Source organism: Aptenodytes forsteri, unplaced genomic scaffold (assembly GCF_000699145.1).
Source record: "Aptenodytes forsteri isolate BGI_AS27 unplaced genomic scaffold, ASM69914v1 Scaffold249, whole genome shotgun sequence".
In the NCBI taxonomy this organism is placed as follows: Eukaryota; Metazoa; Chordata; class Aves; order Sphenisciformes; family Spheniscidae; genus Aptenodytes; species Aptenodytes forsteri.
The window spans coordinates 1851618-1868020 of NW_008796188.1; the positions used below are offsets into that span (position 1 = coordinate 1851618).

The 16403-nt window shown below is 53.3% G+C and overlaps 1 protein-coding gene across 1 annotated transcript in view; it reads left to right on the forward strand.

Annotated features, from left to right (window-relative positions):
- CRHR1 (corticotropin releasing hormone receptor 1) overlaps window positions 1-14303 on the forward strand; it is a 28468-nt gene extending 14165 nt beyond the window's left edge. The window contains exons 3-13 of the mRNA XM_009287882.1: window positions 4229-4348; window positions 5590-5675; window positions 6778-6884; window positions 7692-7812; window positions 8082-8235; window positions 8489-8549; window positions 9436-9508; window positions 10665-10750; window positions 12564-12699; window positions 12902-12943; window positions 14163-14303. Of these exons, the coding sequence (XP_009286157.1) occupies window positions 4229-4348; window positions 5590-5675; window positions 6778-6884; window positions 7692-7812; window positions 8082-8235; window positions 8489-8549; window positions 9436-9508; window positions 10665-10750; window positions 12564-12699; window positions 12902-12943; window positions 14163-14303 (1127 nt within the window). The remainder of the gene's footprint in view (window positions 1-4228; window positions 4349-5589; window positions 5676-6777; window positions 6885-7691; window positions 7813-8081; window positions 8236-8488; window positions 8550-9435; window positions 9509-10664; window positions 10751-12563; window positions 12700-12901; window positions 12944-14162) is intronic.
- Window positions 14304-16403: the final 2100 nt, after the last annotated feature.

Below are 16403 nucleotides of genomic sequence, written 5' to 3' on the forward strand. Positions count from 1 at the left end.
TGCTGGAGGTAGGGTGTGAGCAAGGATCTAAGTATTTTGAGACAACCACAGTTGCTCCCAGCCATATTGAGTACCCAACCCTGACTCATAGGGAAGGCAAGCAGCTCCACCACCCCAATTTCAACCCTGTTTTAACATAAATTGTCTCCCAGTACCATTTCCCTCAATGCCTCAAGGTGTTACTCAAGCATTTAGCACCTGAGTGGCTCTGCAGCTGGCATCGAGCCACCCCTCCTTGGCACATCAGTGCCTTGAAATAAGAGCATCCCCCCCAAAGGCCCTTGCTTTGGGGCAATAAGGTGTGAAATGGCTCCTTCTGCTCCACCAGTGTGGTGGAGCTGCCTGGGAGGGACAAACGACCTTCTGCGTGCTGGCTGCAGTGAGTATATTTTGATTAGATGTGGAGATGAGGCCCTGATTACCAAATGCAAATGCTGCAGCAGGGACACCGTCAAGGAGCCAGAGGCTTCAGCCTGCTCAAGAGGCAGTAGCAGCAATGCAGTCGCCAAGGACATCAGGGATGGACAGAGATAACTGTGGTTGAGTAAGAGCTCAGGACAGGTAGAGATATGAGCTAACGCCTTTCAGCTGTTACTCATCCTCCTGAGACACCTTGGATAAATAACCCCATCACTCCCAACCACGGGAATGAGCCTGTGATTCAGATTTCCATTGTCTCTCCTGACCCCTTTGCATTGCATGGGAGAGGCTTCGCCCTTCGAGCAGCCGTAGTGTCACTGGGGGCACAGCAGCAAGCTAGGATGCTGCGCTGGTGCATAGCTTTGCCCAGTGTGAGATGACGACGTGTTTACCAGCACGGTTATATCAGCACAACCTTTGCTTTAGTCCTCTTCATACCATCCTAGCAATGGTTTGATGGTACAATAACACCTCAGACCTCCTGGCACCAGCTCAAGGGCACCGTGGCCACACATCGGGTGGTGCTGGCCCAGGATAAACATGCTCCATCCTCTTTAAATTTGCTCAAAATCTTTTGGCAGATTAGCTGGGCCTGGAGAGCTTTACCCTGCCAGGATTCACACAGCTGTGTGGCTTTAGCTTGGAGCCATCTCAGGGGCCTCTGCGAGTGGCGGAAGCAGGCTGGAGAAGGATGTTTCATATAAACGGGGGGAATATTGCTATAGTTATCCTGAGACAGTTATTGTGATACAGTTGTCTCAGTGTAAGTCCCTGGACAGGCACTTTTTTTTTTCAGAAGAAGGGAAATGCTTTATATTGCTTCAAAGCAGCACAACCCAAAGGAAATAGGGTGAGAAGGGATTTGAGTGACTTCCCCCATGCCACATTCCCCGTCTCAAAGCAGGACCAGCTCCTTCCTACCCCAAATGCTATGTTTCTGTGTGGGAGGGAGCCAAATCAGGGGGATTGGGTGCAGGTAGGAAATTCATTGACCTTTCTTGCTGTAAAGCTACAAAGACTAAAACTGTCTGTGTAGCCAGCGGTGCTGAGAAAGCTGGAGCAGACATCTGCAGAACCTGGGAGAATAATCCCCCTGCAAATACGGATGGGCCACAAAGCAGATATGAAAGCATTTAGCACTGACACATATAATTTCCATGCTAAACAGTGCTCTAAATGCTGGGAGCCGTGTGCCACTGGGGAGCAGCTGGAGCAGACGGTCCTGCTGGGCAAACATCACAGCAGCCCTCACAGCATTCTTCACCTTTGCTGTCTTACTTAACCCTTCCGCAGCAGGAGATTTTTTTTCTTCTCTATATGCTGGAGAGAGCAGAAAGAACAGCATCTGCTTTCTGCAGCTTTTCTTCATCAAGCATTTCTCAGTGTGAGCCCGGGAAAAATATTACAGCCACCCACTGGATTAAAAACTGGTGGGACAGACCTCAAAATGCTGCCTACAGCGGTGCTGGGGTGAAGCCTGCTGTGCACAGGGTGAAGTCCCAGGAGCCTCCTACAGCCTAGCTGAGCATGACCTCTGCTCACCCGACTGCAGCCCCCAAGCCCGAATGTCACCCCACACCACAACCCCGACCCACGGGATGAGGAGGGGGCTGAGCTCCTGGTGATGCTGCTCCACCTTCACCCCGCATCCCTGCCATGGTGGGACTGCAAGACCCATCCACTTTGTTTGTCACCTGGTGGGTGTCCATAGCGCTTTAATGGGAGTGCCAAGCAGCATTAAATCAAGTGCCTTGGAGAAATGTGGAGATATTAAATCCAGACTTGAGCGGACGTATAACAGAACGATGCCACCTTTGCCTGACCACATCATTTCCATGAATCTATCTTGGGTTTGGTTATTAATGGCATCGCTGTGGTTTTGTTTTACTGATGGAGAGTACCGTTGCCACTGCTCTCTGGCTCCGCTGACTTTTAATTAGTGAGTCTTCCTGCTTGTCCTCCCTGAGCACTCTGCATCTGTGCCCCAGCACAGCCCCTGGGATGGAGGAGGGAAACTGAGGCATGAGGGGATGAGGAGAAAATGGAGTTTGTGCTCAGCCCCACCAGTCACAGGGAGGGTTTTCGACGACTGCATGAGCTGCTCTGGGCATTAGCACTGTGCAAGCCCCATTTTTCTGTGCTGGGTTATTCCAAGTGAAGCTTTTCCTATTCCAGATATTCAAGCAGCTTCTCACCTGGGTGGATTCCCAGGTGGCTAACGGAGAGCACTTGCAATTTAACTTTGTCCTTAGTTGAAGCAATTACCGGTTGTGTTTTCTCTACCTGGATGAATATTATCATAAAATTTTAAACAGGGACTTCGTTTGCTGTGACCCTCTATTTCTCTGTCAAATTTGGGTCAAAACAACTAAGGAGCTCAACAAATGCTAATGGCTGCAGATAAGCACAGACATGCACGCACCACGTGATTAAATGCACCTTGTTTCCTAAGAAATACAGGCTTAAAACAGTTAACTTAAAGTGAAGGTTGCCGCAGCAACCATACACATTAGCAAAGCTAAAAGCAAAGGTCACCGTTAAAATTAATTTCTCACTACAAGCTATGGAAGGCAGAAGGTAACGCTCACCACGCTCTGATGCGTCCCCAGCTCACATGCTTGGAATGCAAGGGAAAATTGCAATGATGTTTGAAGAAAACCTTTTCTTTGCACTGAAAATTTGCTCTGAGAACATCCCAAGAAACCAAGGAAGCAATTTTTCAGATAATCAATGAAAACAAATATTCCCTCATGAAGACCTTCATCATATTAATAACACAGTATTTTGCTTTTTTTGTTCGGTCACTCTTTAGCCAGATCTATCCATAGGAAGTTTCAGGAAAGGCATTCAAGTAACAACCATCGAGTCCGGGTGGAGAGGAAACGCTGTGTTCTGGCACCCAGAGAGCTGTGAATTGGGGTGTTTTGTCTTAGGAAATGGCAATGCCTGTCTCTGCGCCGGCAGCGCAAACATCTCTGGTACCCAGGAGTGGTTTGCACTGAACTCTGCCCCTTCCAGGGCCTGCTGCCCATCCATCTGCTGCCTGTCAAGGATTGTATTACATGGTTATTACAGCCGTTGTGCTTCCTACCTCACTTTGAGATGTAGCTAGGACATATTTAGCCACAGTACATGTTGTTCTAAATATACACAAATTATACATAAAAAGCCTGCAATCTGGCCTACCTAATGCCTACGTTAGCACACTTGTGTAGCTGGGAAAAGCACACAAGTCCTGCTTGAAATCTGAAATAGCAGCAGCAGACTTGGAGTTTTCTTCCCAGGAAAGGCTGGAAGAGACCAGCGGGAACAGCTAGGAAGATCTTACAGCCAGGAGGTGTGAGAGGGTTGGAGGGGCTCTGAGGAGCATCCCACCAGCACCAGGCTGGAGTCACCACTGGGAAAGAGAAAATCTGGCTTATTGCTGGCTGTTGTGGAGCTGGATGCCAAAGTCATGGTTGCAGAAAGGAGCAGGGCTGGAAGACCAGAGCCAGGGAACCCCAAGCTGACGGGAAGCCAGGTCAGAAAACCAGGCTTGTGCCAGAACTGGGCCTAACTCAGGTGCTCAGACAGGACCAGGGCAATAGTCATGGCCAGGATGGATCAACCAGCCCTTGGGGAGTCTCGGCACAGACCCCATTTGGTGCCTGCCATGAGGCTCTTCTGGGGGCTGAACTTGCAGCGACCCATTGGCTCAGCCAGGACTGCAGCCCCAGCTTTCCGGGCAAACCTTGACCCTTCAACAGCCTGGAGGTGGCCCATGGTCACCCACAGACCTCCACTAACCCTCTACCCTTTTTCTCCGCAGGTCCCCAGTGCAATGCCTCGGTAGACCTGATCGGCACGTGTTGGCCCCGGAGTGCGGTGGGACAGCTGGTAGCTCGCCCTTGCCCCGAATATTTCTATGGCGTGCGGTACAACACCACGAGTAAGACGAGCAGCACTGGTGGGGACATGGTGGACAAGGGATGGGAGACTTCAGAGACCCATGTGCATCAGGGGCTGCGGGGCACGAGTGACAATACATTTGTGGGTACAGAGCTCTTTGGGATGCTCTGTGGGATCCATCAACCAAAAAAGAAAAAAGCCCTCATATCCCAAATTTCAGGGAGGGTGGTTTCACAGCAGCAGCTTTATAAGCAGGTCCTCCTGGCCGTGCCCCTGTAAAGGGGGAGAGGGCTGATGTCCCCATCTTGGGGACAGGGAAAGAGGAGTGAGCCTGCCCTGCTGCTGGAGGTGGCACAGAGGTCTGCAACCCCCAGCTGAGCAAGGAGTGGGGGACCTTGCGGCTCATCCCCTCCCAGCACGGGTGACTGCATTGTCACTGCCAATGACATGCTGGGAGCAGGGGATGAAGCGAAGGCACTTGAAAAGTGCCCAAAGCCATTCCTAGCACACAGTTGAGTTTCTGACCACCCAAGTGCTGCTTTTGATGAAAGAAACATCTTGCTTCCTGTAGAAAACATCCATTTTCCCATCCCACACGTTTTGGCAGCAGTGGAAGATGGCATGCATATGGCTCCTACTTTGTGGTGCCTCTCACGCCACTGCAGGAGTCTCTTTGCTTTTATCCATACTTGTGCCTGCCTAAGACCCATTCCCATCCCTGTCCCATCCCATCGCCCTGACGAGGCTCACGGTCTCTCCTGTTAATAGCAGAAGCCCAGCATCACCCCAGTGCTGGCATCACCCCACTGCTGACACTAATCAGAGACTGCTCCAGGGCTGTCGTGGCCGTTCCTTCCCAATTAGCCTTCCCGCTTGCCGTCCTTGCTGGGAGGTGACAAAAGCTCCTAATGCAGGGAGAGAAGCGAAAACTTCACGCTTCTGTTGCAGCAGCACTTGCAGGATGGCACGTGATTGCTCAAGCAAACGGCACTGAGGAGGGGAAAAGGAGAGTCGACCTCATGCTGTTCCCACTGCATCTCGGTGGTGGGAGGCGTCAGGGTCCCCCAGTGCCGAGGGGCAGACCGAAAGCCCTTGAGCGGGTCTGAAGTGTTCCAAGGATTTTGGTTCTGCAATTGCAACCAAGGCAGTATCTGAGCTGGCTTCAAAGCAAAAGATGCCACTGGCTTGATGCCAGTGACCCCTGCATTAGTGACATTAGGTCATACCTTTGTGCCCATGCCCATACACCATTAACCCTTCGACGTGCACCCTCTCTTTCAGATAATGGCTACAGGGAGTGCCTCGCTAATGGGAGCTGGGCAGCACGGGTCAACTATTCCCAGTGCCAGGAGATCCTCAGCGAAGAGGTAGGACCTCGGTAGCCCCTTGGCCGGGCTCTTGGCAGGAGGGTGAGGGGACAGACAATGGAGTTTTGAAGGGCAACAGCATCCAGGTCAGGAATGGCCCAAGGGAGCTGTGGGCTGGGCGTGCAGCAGCATCCCAGAGATAAGGTTGCATGAAGCATCTATGACCCTCTTCTTGATTTGCATTTTCATTCCCTGCCAAAAATAAAGCCACGCCTGTTTCCTTCCCTGTTAAAAATCCAAGAGGATTTGCAGTGTGAGGTCTCCTGGCCCCAGGGCCGCTGGGCGCAGATCAGCATGCCCTCCAGCCCCGCCACCCTCGTCCAGCTCCCTTCTGACACAAGCACTCAGTGCAAACCCCATCCCTCCCCACTGACAATGAAATAAAGGAGATGTTTAGGAAGCTGAAAGGGATAAAAAAAAAGGGAGCCAAGAATTACAAGCCCCTGAGTAGGCCAAGCCACCCCTCAGAGCAGAGGAGAAGAGATACAGGCTGTTCATTTGCAGTTGATACCACCTCTGGTATTTAAGATGCTGATATTTCTTGCCAGGAATGGTTTTCTCACTCAGTTAATTGCTAATTCACAGGTTGGATGAGTGCCTAACAGCAGGAGTGATCAATTAATTTAATTACCACTCACACCTTCCTGAGATACCCTGCTCCCTCTGCCCAAATTCATCCCAGCCTCTCAGCTGCCCCCAGGGCAAAGGGGAATGAACTGAGACATCAGATGGCATGTTGCTAGTGAGCTCGGCTGAATTACATCAGGATTTCCCCAGACGATGGGTTGGGGATGTCCCAGCGCTGAGCAGGGGTGATGTAGGGGCAGCAACCGTGAGCTGCCCTGGCATGGGTAGGATGTGAGACGCCTGAGCCCTTTGCAGGGCCAGGTTGGTGCCTCTCCTGTCCACATTAGTCCCATCCAACCAGCTGCGTCCCCTTCCAGCCCCGTCTCCACTGTCCTGCACCAGGTGGGCTCCAGCTGCTTTCTGAAAGAGGGCCCAAAATTTGTGGTGCAGCTCTTGGAGGTGATGTGGTGGAGGAAGTGGGTTTGTGGTGGTACCTGGGGCTGCTGCTGACCCCCTCCCCATCTCCCCCCACCAGAAGAAGAGCAAGCTGCACTACCACATTGCTGTCATCATCAACTACCTGGGGCACTGTGTCTCACTGGGGGCGCTCCTCATGGCCTTCGTCCTCTTCATGCGCCTGCGGTGAGTGACCTGACCCACTGCTATGCTCCTGCTGGGGGGACGAGCCCAGGGAGGTCCCTTGGGCTGGGGACATACTAGCCCCTGTGTTTTGCCATATCCTCCCCCATGGCTGTTGCTCCCTAGTCTGGAGAGATTATGCCTCTCTCAGGGTTATTTTCCTCCTGCTGCTTTTTTAAAGCACTGGGTTATGGACGCAGAGGGTCCTCCTTGGTGCCTTCCACCTCCTGACCTTGGTCCTGCCCACCTCACCCAGGGCATGGCCCCAGCAGCTCACCCTTGGTGTCCCAACAAAGACATGCAGCTCCACAAACAGCCCTGTCCCCCAGCCCACACGTGGCTGGCCCCCAGACACCCACCATGCTCTGATGATCCCTTGTCCCCTCTTCTCCAGGAGCATCCGGTGCCTGAGGAACATCATCCACTGGAACCTGATCACAGCCTTCAGACGAGCCCAGGGAGGTCACCCCACAGCCCTTGGGCTGGGGACATACTAGCCCCTGTGTTTTGCCATATCCTCCCCCATGGCTGTTGCTCTCTAGTCGGGAGAGATTATGCCTCTCTCAGGGTTATTTTCCTCCTGCTGCTTTTTTAAAGCACTGGGTTATGGACGCAGAGGGTCCTCCTTGGTGCCTTCCACCTCCTGACCTTGGTCCTGCCCACCTCACCCAGGGCATGGCCCCAGCAGCTCACCCTTGGTGTCCCAACAAAGACATGCAGCTCCACAAACAGCCCTGTCCCCCAGCCCACACGTGGCTGGCCCCCAGACACCCACCATGCTCTGATGATCCCTTGTCCCCTCTTCTCCAGGAGCATCCGGTGCCTGAGGAACATCATCCACTGGAACCTGATCACAGCCTTCATCCTACGCAACGCCACGTGGTTTGTAGTGCAGCTCACGATGAACCCAGAGGTGCACGAGAGCAACGTGGTAGGTGCAGCTCTGCCAGGCAGCTGGCCTGAGCCTGGCCCCGGGTGGCTGGGGTGTGTGGGGAGCTTGAGGGTCCTAGATATGAGGCCACAAAAGCAGCTTGAGGGCCCAAATAGGGTTGCCTGGTGGTTGGTGAACAACCCAGGCTTATGAGAAACATGGGTTCAATTGCTCTGCTGGGGTCTGTGCTGCTCTGTGCATCAGTTTCACCACTGTAACACAGAGCTCTGCTCTTCACCCTCCACGTCTCCTCCTAACCCCCTCGGCAGGTCTGGTGCCGCTTGGTCACTGCCGCCTACAATTACTTCCACGTCACCAACTTTTTCTGGATGTTCGGCGAGGGCTGCTACCTGCACACAGCCATCGTGCTCACCTACTCCACGGACAAGCTCCGCAAGTGGATGTTCATCTGCATCGGCTGGTGTAAGTACCAGGATTTCCCCTTCACCCACCAGGTGCCCAGGGTTTTAGTGATGGATGATGCCCACTTCCACCCTCTGCTCCAGCTCTTCTTGCACCCAAATAGCTGCAAAAAGGCTGCCAGGAGCAGAAGGATGGGATTTGCACGGCCATATCATCTCACCCGGTGGTTTGCCCTGTGTGAGAAAATCCCTGTTACAGCATAATTTTGTGGCAACGTTGCATCCCTGAGACTCATCTGTGTGTTCATCTGCAGGTATCCCCTTTCCCATCATCGTCGCCTGGGCCATCGGGAAGCTGTACTACGACAACGAGAAGTGAGCCTGATTGCTCTCATTCCCCATTCTCCTTTCTGTCCCCATTCCCTGGAGATCAGTTGTGCCAGGGGCTGTGGCAGCCTGGAAGGGCTGAAATGAGGCAGGGTACGTGGAAAGGGTGGGAGGAAAAAAAGATCATATCCTTCCATTCTTTCTTTTATCCCACCTTTAGGCTTTCTGCCACACGAGCCCTGCCTGCAGCCGCCTGCCACTGCATTTTTCTTTTCAAAGGGCAAATGAGATTTTTGAAGGGGGAAAAGGCGAGATTAAGCCAGAGCTCCTACAATGTGTTTGCTAAATGGAGCTGGGATTTGATCTACCAGCAGAGATATAAGCTACCACCACCTGAGCCATTTTCACAGAGACTTGCTAATCGAGGACTTAACAGGCACCTGAGAGTTCATCACATAGACTGGGAAGTTAAAGGGAGCCCGTTTAGATGAACAGCAGCTTGTCTTGTTTTTCAGTGCTAGTTTTGCCCCCCGACTTCAGCAGCCCTGTGCTACACACGCAAACACAGCACAAACCCAGCAAGGTGCTCCCAGGACACGGATACACCCGTGCGAGCTCCCGCAGGGTTTGCTGGGGACAGAGCCAACCCAGACCTGTGTGCGTGTAAGGTTGTCCCTGCTCATCCTACAATAACCAGCTCCCACATCCGTACAGGGCCCATGAACACCCCCACAAGCCCCCAGGCACCTCCATATACCGGGTTCCTGGGGAAGCTATTCCGTAGTAGCTACAGCAGTTTAAGTTGTAGTGCTTTCACCCTATGGATGGTGACTTACAGAGACTGTGCAAGGACAGGAGTAAATCCAGGTCACTCACACTGCAGGCTTGTCCCCGACACCAGATGTCCCTGACACCGTTTGTCCTTGCCTTGCAGGTGCTGGTTTGGGAAACGAGCGGGAGTTTATACCGACTACATTTACCAAGGCCCCATGATCCTGGTGCTTCTGGTAAGAGCAAAGCGACCTTGCTTGCTAAATATAGGGTCCTTCCCGTCTGCACGTGGGATAAGGCTGTTCCTGAACAGGGTCTCACCCCCTCCTTCAGCACCGCCCCGCTGCAGCTGGCTATGCTGCCCCACAGCAGCAATGCCGCTCGCCCTGCAAGCCCAGCTCCCTGCACCCAAACTGCACCTTGAGCAAATTTGGGCACCTAACCCACAATGAGAAATAGCGTGCACGGATCCTGCTGGCTTGGATGGGCTAGAAAGGGAGCCTGGAGACCTCACTCCGATAGGGATGCTCCCATCGGCAGAGCCCCACGTGCATCAGTAAGTCTCTCCATCCCTGCCCTGGCACTATTTGGGTGCAGGTAGGTGCTTTGCCAAAGCATTCGCAGCAGCCTGGGGACCTCAACCCCATTCCCTGATCCACATCACTTTGCTCCTGGCCCTTGGCTGAGCAGTGATGCTTGAACCAGGGGTCACATGGACCACAATTTGCTGGGGCTTTGCCGTTTTGGGAAGGGACAACGAGGGGCAGAGGTGGCAAGTCACAAGCAGCAGTGCCAGTGTCCAGCTTGCGTTTGTAGGGGGAAAACTGTGCACAAGGTCCCACAGCTTTTCCTCCCTCCTTGCCCAACGCTGAGAAAACCTGAGAGAGTACTACTCACTGGCACCAACCGGCCTCGCTGAATAATTGAGCCTGCTTCTTATTTCCCAGCCTGTCAGGTAGCCAGGCCGCTTCTAATTTGTCAGTTGTGCTCAGCTCCCAGTGCTGCCTTCCCGTGCCCTCATTAGCTGTTCGGCAGCCGGGAGAGTGGCCAAGTGGCTCCTTGCCGTGATGGCAGCCACTCTCCCAAAATCCCTTTGGCCACCTTATATTCCTCCTCTTCCACCAACTTTTTCACCTTCAGCCCTTTCTCTAATGCTTGCCCTTCCTCGCCAATCTCCTGGTGTGCCCTCCTGCCCCGCTCCCTTGAACAAACTCCTAAATCAACCTAATCAATTTAAAAACAATAAATGCAGATGTCCTGTTCCAGTGCATGGATTGCAATAGATCAGGTTCAAGAGGAAACATTCTTATTTCCCCTGGCACGGCCCATTGCCTCTGCTGAGGAAATGGGCGAAAACACTGGGGAGCAGACATTAAGCCCTCTTCCTTCCAGATCAACTTCATCTTTCTGTTCAACATCGTCCGAATCCTCATGACGAAGCTCCGAGCTTCAACCACGTCGGAGACAATCCAGTACAGGTAAGAGCGTGAGCAACCCTGCAGAAAGCAGACCTAGAAACGGCATTAGCATGATTAGGGGGGATAGGAACAGCCCCATCAGCCAAGTATCAAGGGGATGGGAGCATGGAGAGACATCTAAGAGCACCTAAAATGCTATTTGGAGACACGTGGCCGTTGCATCTGGGGTTGTTGAGAAATCCTGGCCAGTGAGAGCTTTGTGATGGAGAATGTGGATGGCTGGATCTGCCTTTGAAGGGAGCCATCGGGAGCTGAGTCTCTTTGCAAAAGCCGGTTCTGGTGGGACCCCATTAGCTCCCCGGCCTTGGAGCTGCAAATCCTGCTACAGAGATGAGAATTAAATCACCGCTTGGCAGCAAAGCAAAGGGCAAGGAAGGAGTAATGAATCAATGCCACCCCAAACACCTCCTCATGAAGCTCCAAGGAAAAGGCAATGCTCTTGGCAGCACGAGGCAGGAAGATTTAACCCTTCCCTGCTGCAGAATATTTTGCAGACAACTTAGGAGGTGCATGGTCAGAGCAGCTCTCCAAAGTACCTGGAATAGGAGAAGACACCTTGGTCTTTATCAATGCTTCTCGCTGGATCATTTTCTGGGCAGGAATCAGGGAATCTCACTGTGTGCTGGCTCAAGAGAAGCAGGTTTGGGGTGGAGGGTGACTTTTTCAGCTGAGAATGGAAAAATTTAGATGCTATCATTGGGAAATGCCAGCTTTCCTCATCACGGAGTATTGAGCTGGAATGAATGATTCAGCTTGGGGTGAGCAAAGATGAAGGTTATTGAAATAGGCTGGTTGGCCTCAGTCAGCAATTTTGAGAGACTTTCAGTTTTCCAGTATTTTCCTGATTTTGACAGGGAAGGTTTTTCACCTTTGGGCAGAAGAAAATTTTCATTTCCCAGAAACATTTCGTGGGACAGGAAAACTTGGAGAGTTTGGTAGGTTATAAACTGTGCAGTCCTGCTTAAACCAGGCACAGGACAGCCCTGGAGAGCTCCTGCTCACCTTAGACAATGGCTTTTGGTAAAAAGCTGATGGATCCCCTGCTACTATGGCTGCTCCCATGGGGAAACTACACAGGTGCATGTGCTGTCCCATGGTTTGCCAGCCTGAGGATGCTCATGTCCTCCGTTATTTCCAGCTCCTCCGTGCCATTTGCCAGTTTGTGTCAGTGGCTGTGGCTCTCCTCCAGGTCAGCGATGCAGCACAGGTCCCAGGCCCCATCCCTGCCCAGCCCAGACCTGCCAGGGATGATGTTTCCTGTTCTCAGTTAATGTTGGAATCTGTCCATTAACAGGATTTTTAAGAAAAAGTGTTGACCTGGCATTGTTCTTGTCCCCTAATCCAAATGAATGAGATGCCAAGCCCTGATCCTTCCTCTTGTATCAGCACTATTACTTTTCACAGACCGCACTTGTAATCTCATCAAGAAAAGATATCAAATTAATTAGCTGAGATAGGTTTTTCATAAACCCATGTTGAAGGGTGTGAATTATTTTACCCTCCTTAATTCCTTTTTAATCGAGCCTTAGATCAGCCAAGCAATCATCTCACCCCAGCTCAAGGTCAGGCCTCCACTATCCACTGTCTTTTTCTGGATGGAGAAACCACAGAAGGTGCCCAGTGCTCAAACCAGCCCGGTGACTTGCGGTTCACATTGGAAAACAGCTCAACTCCGCTCCGTCCTCCCCCGGTCACTGGTTTGCCCAGGCCCAGCCAGACCAGTCCCAGCCGTGCTGGTGCTGGGAGTGGGATGGGGAGAGTCCTCGTGCCCAGGGCTGCACTGCAGCAGCTCAGGTCCGTGTTTTCTCCCCAGGAAAGCAGTCAAGGCCACGCTGGTGCTGCTGCCCTTGCTGGGAATCACCTACATGCTGTTCTTTGTCAACCCGGGAGAGGATGAGATCTCCAGGATCGTCTTCATCTACTTCAACTCCTTTCTGGAGTCCTTCCAGGTATGGTCCTCAGCACTAGCTTCCATCCCAGTCCCCCCACCAAGGGATGTGGAGGAGCCCATCCTGGCTGATGCCTCGCCCTGCTTCTGCCCCCTCCCAAAACCAGGCATCCTCAAATGCCAGGGTTGTTCCAAAGCTCCTGAACCTGGGGGTGCCTGCTGACCATAGCTCTGCGGTGACTCTGCTGCTTGTCTCCTTCCAGGGCTTCTTCGTCTCTGTCTTCTACTGCTTCCTGAACAGCGAGGTGAGCACCAGGGGCTGGGGGTGCTCAAGGGGGGGGTCTACACCCTTCCTTGCGAGCAGACGCAAACTCAGCCTGAGGCTCTGCCCCTGCACAGGGCTCGGAGGGTGCTGGCACCCAATTCTCCAGCTGAAGGCGTTTGCTGATCAGTTGGTGCTTTACCTCCAGCTCCAGGCACATCTGCAGCTACAGGTTTTGCCTAGATGGGAACAGCTACTGTCGGTCTCCTCCTTTGGAGGAGGAAAATCCACCCCCGAGAACAGATGCTCTGGGGGCGCACCCGTGTGATTTGGTGCAGCAGAAGAGCCAAGGGTCCCCTCCATCCCTGGGAAATCCTTCCCTAGGGTCATCCCCATACACACATGGGTACCCAGCACATGGACGAGGGCACGTCCCGGGCTCTGACCCAAAACACAGGCAGCAGAAAGCAAAGGAGGTGAGAGTAGAGGCCGATCATTTGGGCAGCAGTTTCCTCTGCCTCCTCCCAAATGCTCTTGCACCTTTGCTGGCTCAGGAGTGTTTGCCCCAGACAAGCTTGCTTTGTTACCAAATCATATATAATTGATGCAGGAAGAAAAGGGACTGCTGGTGACCCAGGAGCATATCACACCATGCAATTCATGGTCCTTTATCTCTCGATCCCAGCTGGGCTGGCTGGCGATTTTGGTGTTCACCCAACCACGCCATCTCAGCCGCCTGCAGCCAGTGCCCATCTCCCAGGGCCAACCCACGCTGCAGTCAATGAAAAGGCATTTCTTCACTATTTACCTGCCACACAAAGCACTTGGGCTGTTGTAGGGTGGAATTAATGTTGAAGAAATGCCACTAGCATGAACCAGACAAGCCATAAAACCTCCCCAACTGTTGCTCGCACCTCTCCCAGCCCCTTGCAGCATCCGATGCAGTGTGTAAGATGCTGGCTATTCTCAAAGCCCCCGCTCAGATTTATTTCTCCCTCGTTTCCATTTTGCACTCGGAGGCACCGTCGGTCAGGTTCATCTCTCTTCACAGCTGCAAGGGCTGCATTTCACTGGCATCGCATCAAACAAGGCCGGGTGCCCTGGGAGGTGACACGGGCTCTTGGGACCCTCCCTGCCCCCGGGGAGCTGAGCAGGGTTTCGGTAGCATTTTTGCTTGAAAGACAAGGATGGCTGGTGCCTCTGAACAACTTCGGACAGCTGAGTGGTGACTAAATGTCCCCTCCTCTGTCTCACACCCCCAGGTCCGATCAGCTGTACGGAAGCGGTGGCACCGATGGCAGGACAAGCACTCCATCCGTGCCCGCGTGGCTCGGGCCATGTCCATCCCCACCTCTCCGACCCGCGTCAGCTTCCACAGCATCAAGCAGTCCACAGCCGTCTGAGCTGGGAGCGAGCTGCTGTACAGGATGGGGGAGCCGGCATCCCCACTGCGTGGGACTCCTGACATGGCATAGCACAAGACCCAGGTCCTGCCTGCATCCACCAGTCTCGCAGAGGGCACACAAACTCGCTGCAGCTATGGGAAACCCTACAGAAGCTCCTGTCCCACTTGCTGGGGCAGACTTGTAGGATAGGACAGCTGAGACGCTGCTTTGTCATCTCCCTGGCAGCAATGTGACCTGCTGGGGTGGCAGAAGGAGCTGGAGGAGCCCGGAGAAGTTACAGCAGCCTCCCTGCCTGCCTCCATCCTGGGCATAATGTCCCATGTCCCATCGCTGCCTCTCTTGAGTTTGTCACTGTTTTGAGGTGACAGGACACCAGGACGTTGCTGGGACAGCTTATGGGGCTAATCCCTTGGGAAGCTGGGTCATCCTTCCAGTGAGTGCATGCTGGGATGCTGCTGAGGGGTGGGGGGGCGGTCAAAACACTCTGGGTGGGCCAAAGCCCTCTGGGTTGACGGGGGATGGATGGAGAGCCCTGGACTGATTGCAGACGTTGCTTTATGTGGCTGTGCTTTTGTACCACTGGAGTTATTTGAGCCCTTCCTCTGCCCCTTGCTAGGTCCCCAGGACGTCCTGTAACTGCTGCTTGGTCTGACCAGGTCATTTCTCATCTCGACACCAAGGATGTGAGGCAGAGCAATGGGGTGGGAGAGGGGAGGGAACCATGCAGGGGATGGGGATGGGTCCCAGGGGCTCTGAACAGCCACACGGAGGGGGCTTGGTCTGAAGGGAGGCATGAGGTTTAGTTAATCCTGTGGTCCAGCCCAGCCCAGATGGGCCTACAGGTCTTTGCAAAGCCCCTGGACCTCAGCCTGACTCCCTGCCCCTGCTCGGGGGGTGGAAAGGCGAGGGAGCACTGCGGTGAAGCGCTGGCTGAGTTCCCCAAAGGCAGCTACTGTGAGGACATGCCATGGCTTTGCTCCCCTCCTCCCTGCCCTGCTTTTACCCTTGCAGGCGGGCTCGGTGCCAAAGCTGCTCCTTGCTCTTATGCGGTGGATGGGGCCAAATCATTCCCGCACTGGGGTTAAGTGCCTTGGAGGAGTGGCAGCCTCCCTCCCCACGCTGGGGACCTCATATCGTCTCCCCTGCAGCTGCCGAGTCCCTGATCCGCTCCCGATGCCCTGTTTGCTGTGGTCACTGAAAGCAGCTGAGCAGAGAGGTCCATGCAAGGTGAAGGGTTTTGCCCTGACCTCCTTGGAGCCACGTTTTCCCTGCCCCATATGAGGTCTGGGGATGGTCGGGCAGGGGGAGGATGCCAGAGGGGTTAACGGGCCGAGTCCGCTCCTTGCATCCCAGGGATTTTGCCACTGGGGCCCTACAGGGTCTGGTATGAGTCCCTCCACACTTCCGTGCCTCAGTTTCCCCACTATAAAGAACAGGCATCAGTATTTCCTGCCCTGGGGAGATTTAAGCATCTTTGCAATTGTAGTACTCTCCGATTTCCACAGGTTACACCACCAGAAAGGAATAAAATCTTTCTTTTTTTCTTCAAAGGGAGGCATAGGCAAAAACCTCCAGGTTCTTTCTGTAAACATTTAAGAAGTTCAATAGTTTGAAGCAAATTCCTCCCATTTCCCTCCCATGGAGATTTCCTACCTGCATGTCTACTGTGCAGCCAAAACAAGAAATACCCCATTGCCTCCAATAACGTGCTGGGAGCAGTGGCAGCTCCCTGTATGACAGAGTGACCACAATGAGGACCATACCCTGCACGTGGGGCAGGTTTTGGTCCTTGTACAAGCTCGTCCATCACCAACAGTCCCAGAAACTGCCCCTTATCCAATATATGGGTGAGAAAAAGACCCCCAGAGTTATGCAATGGGAAAACCGGCAGCTCCCAGCTTTACAGACACTTTCTGCTGATGCCCTACAAGGAGAAGACTTGTGTGTCCCCACCGTGGGTCAGTTTGATTTCTCTGCTGGGTGCTTTGGCAGGAGCTAATAAAGATCTGCTGGTTACAGAGAAGGGGAAATGCCCCAGGGAGCTTTCTTCATCGTACATACAAGTGATGTTACCAAAAAGTGATGCGCCACAGGTTC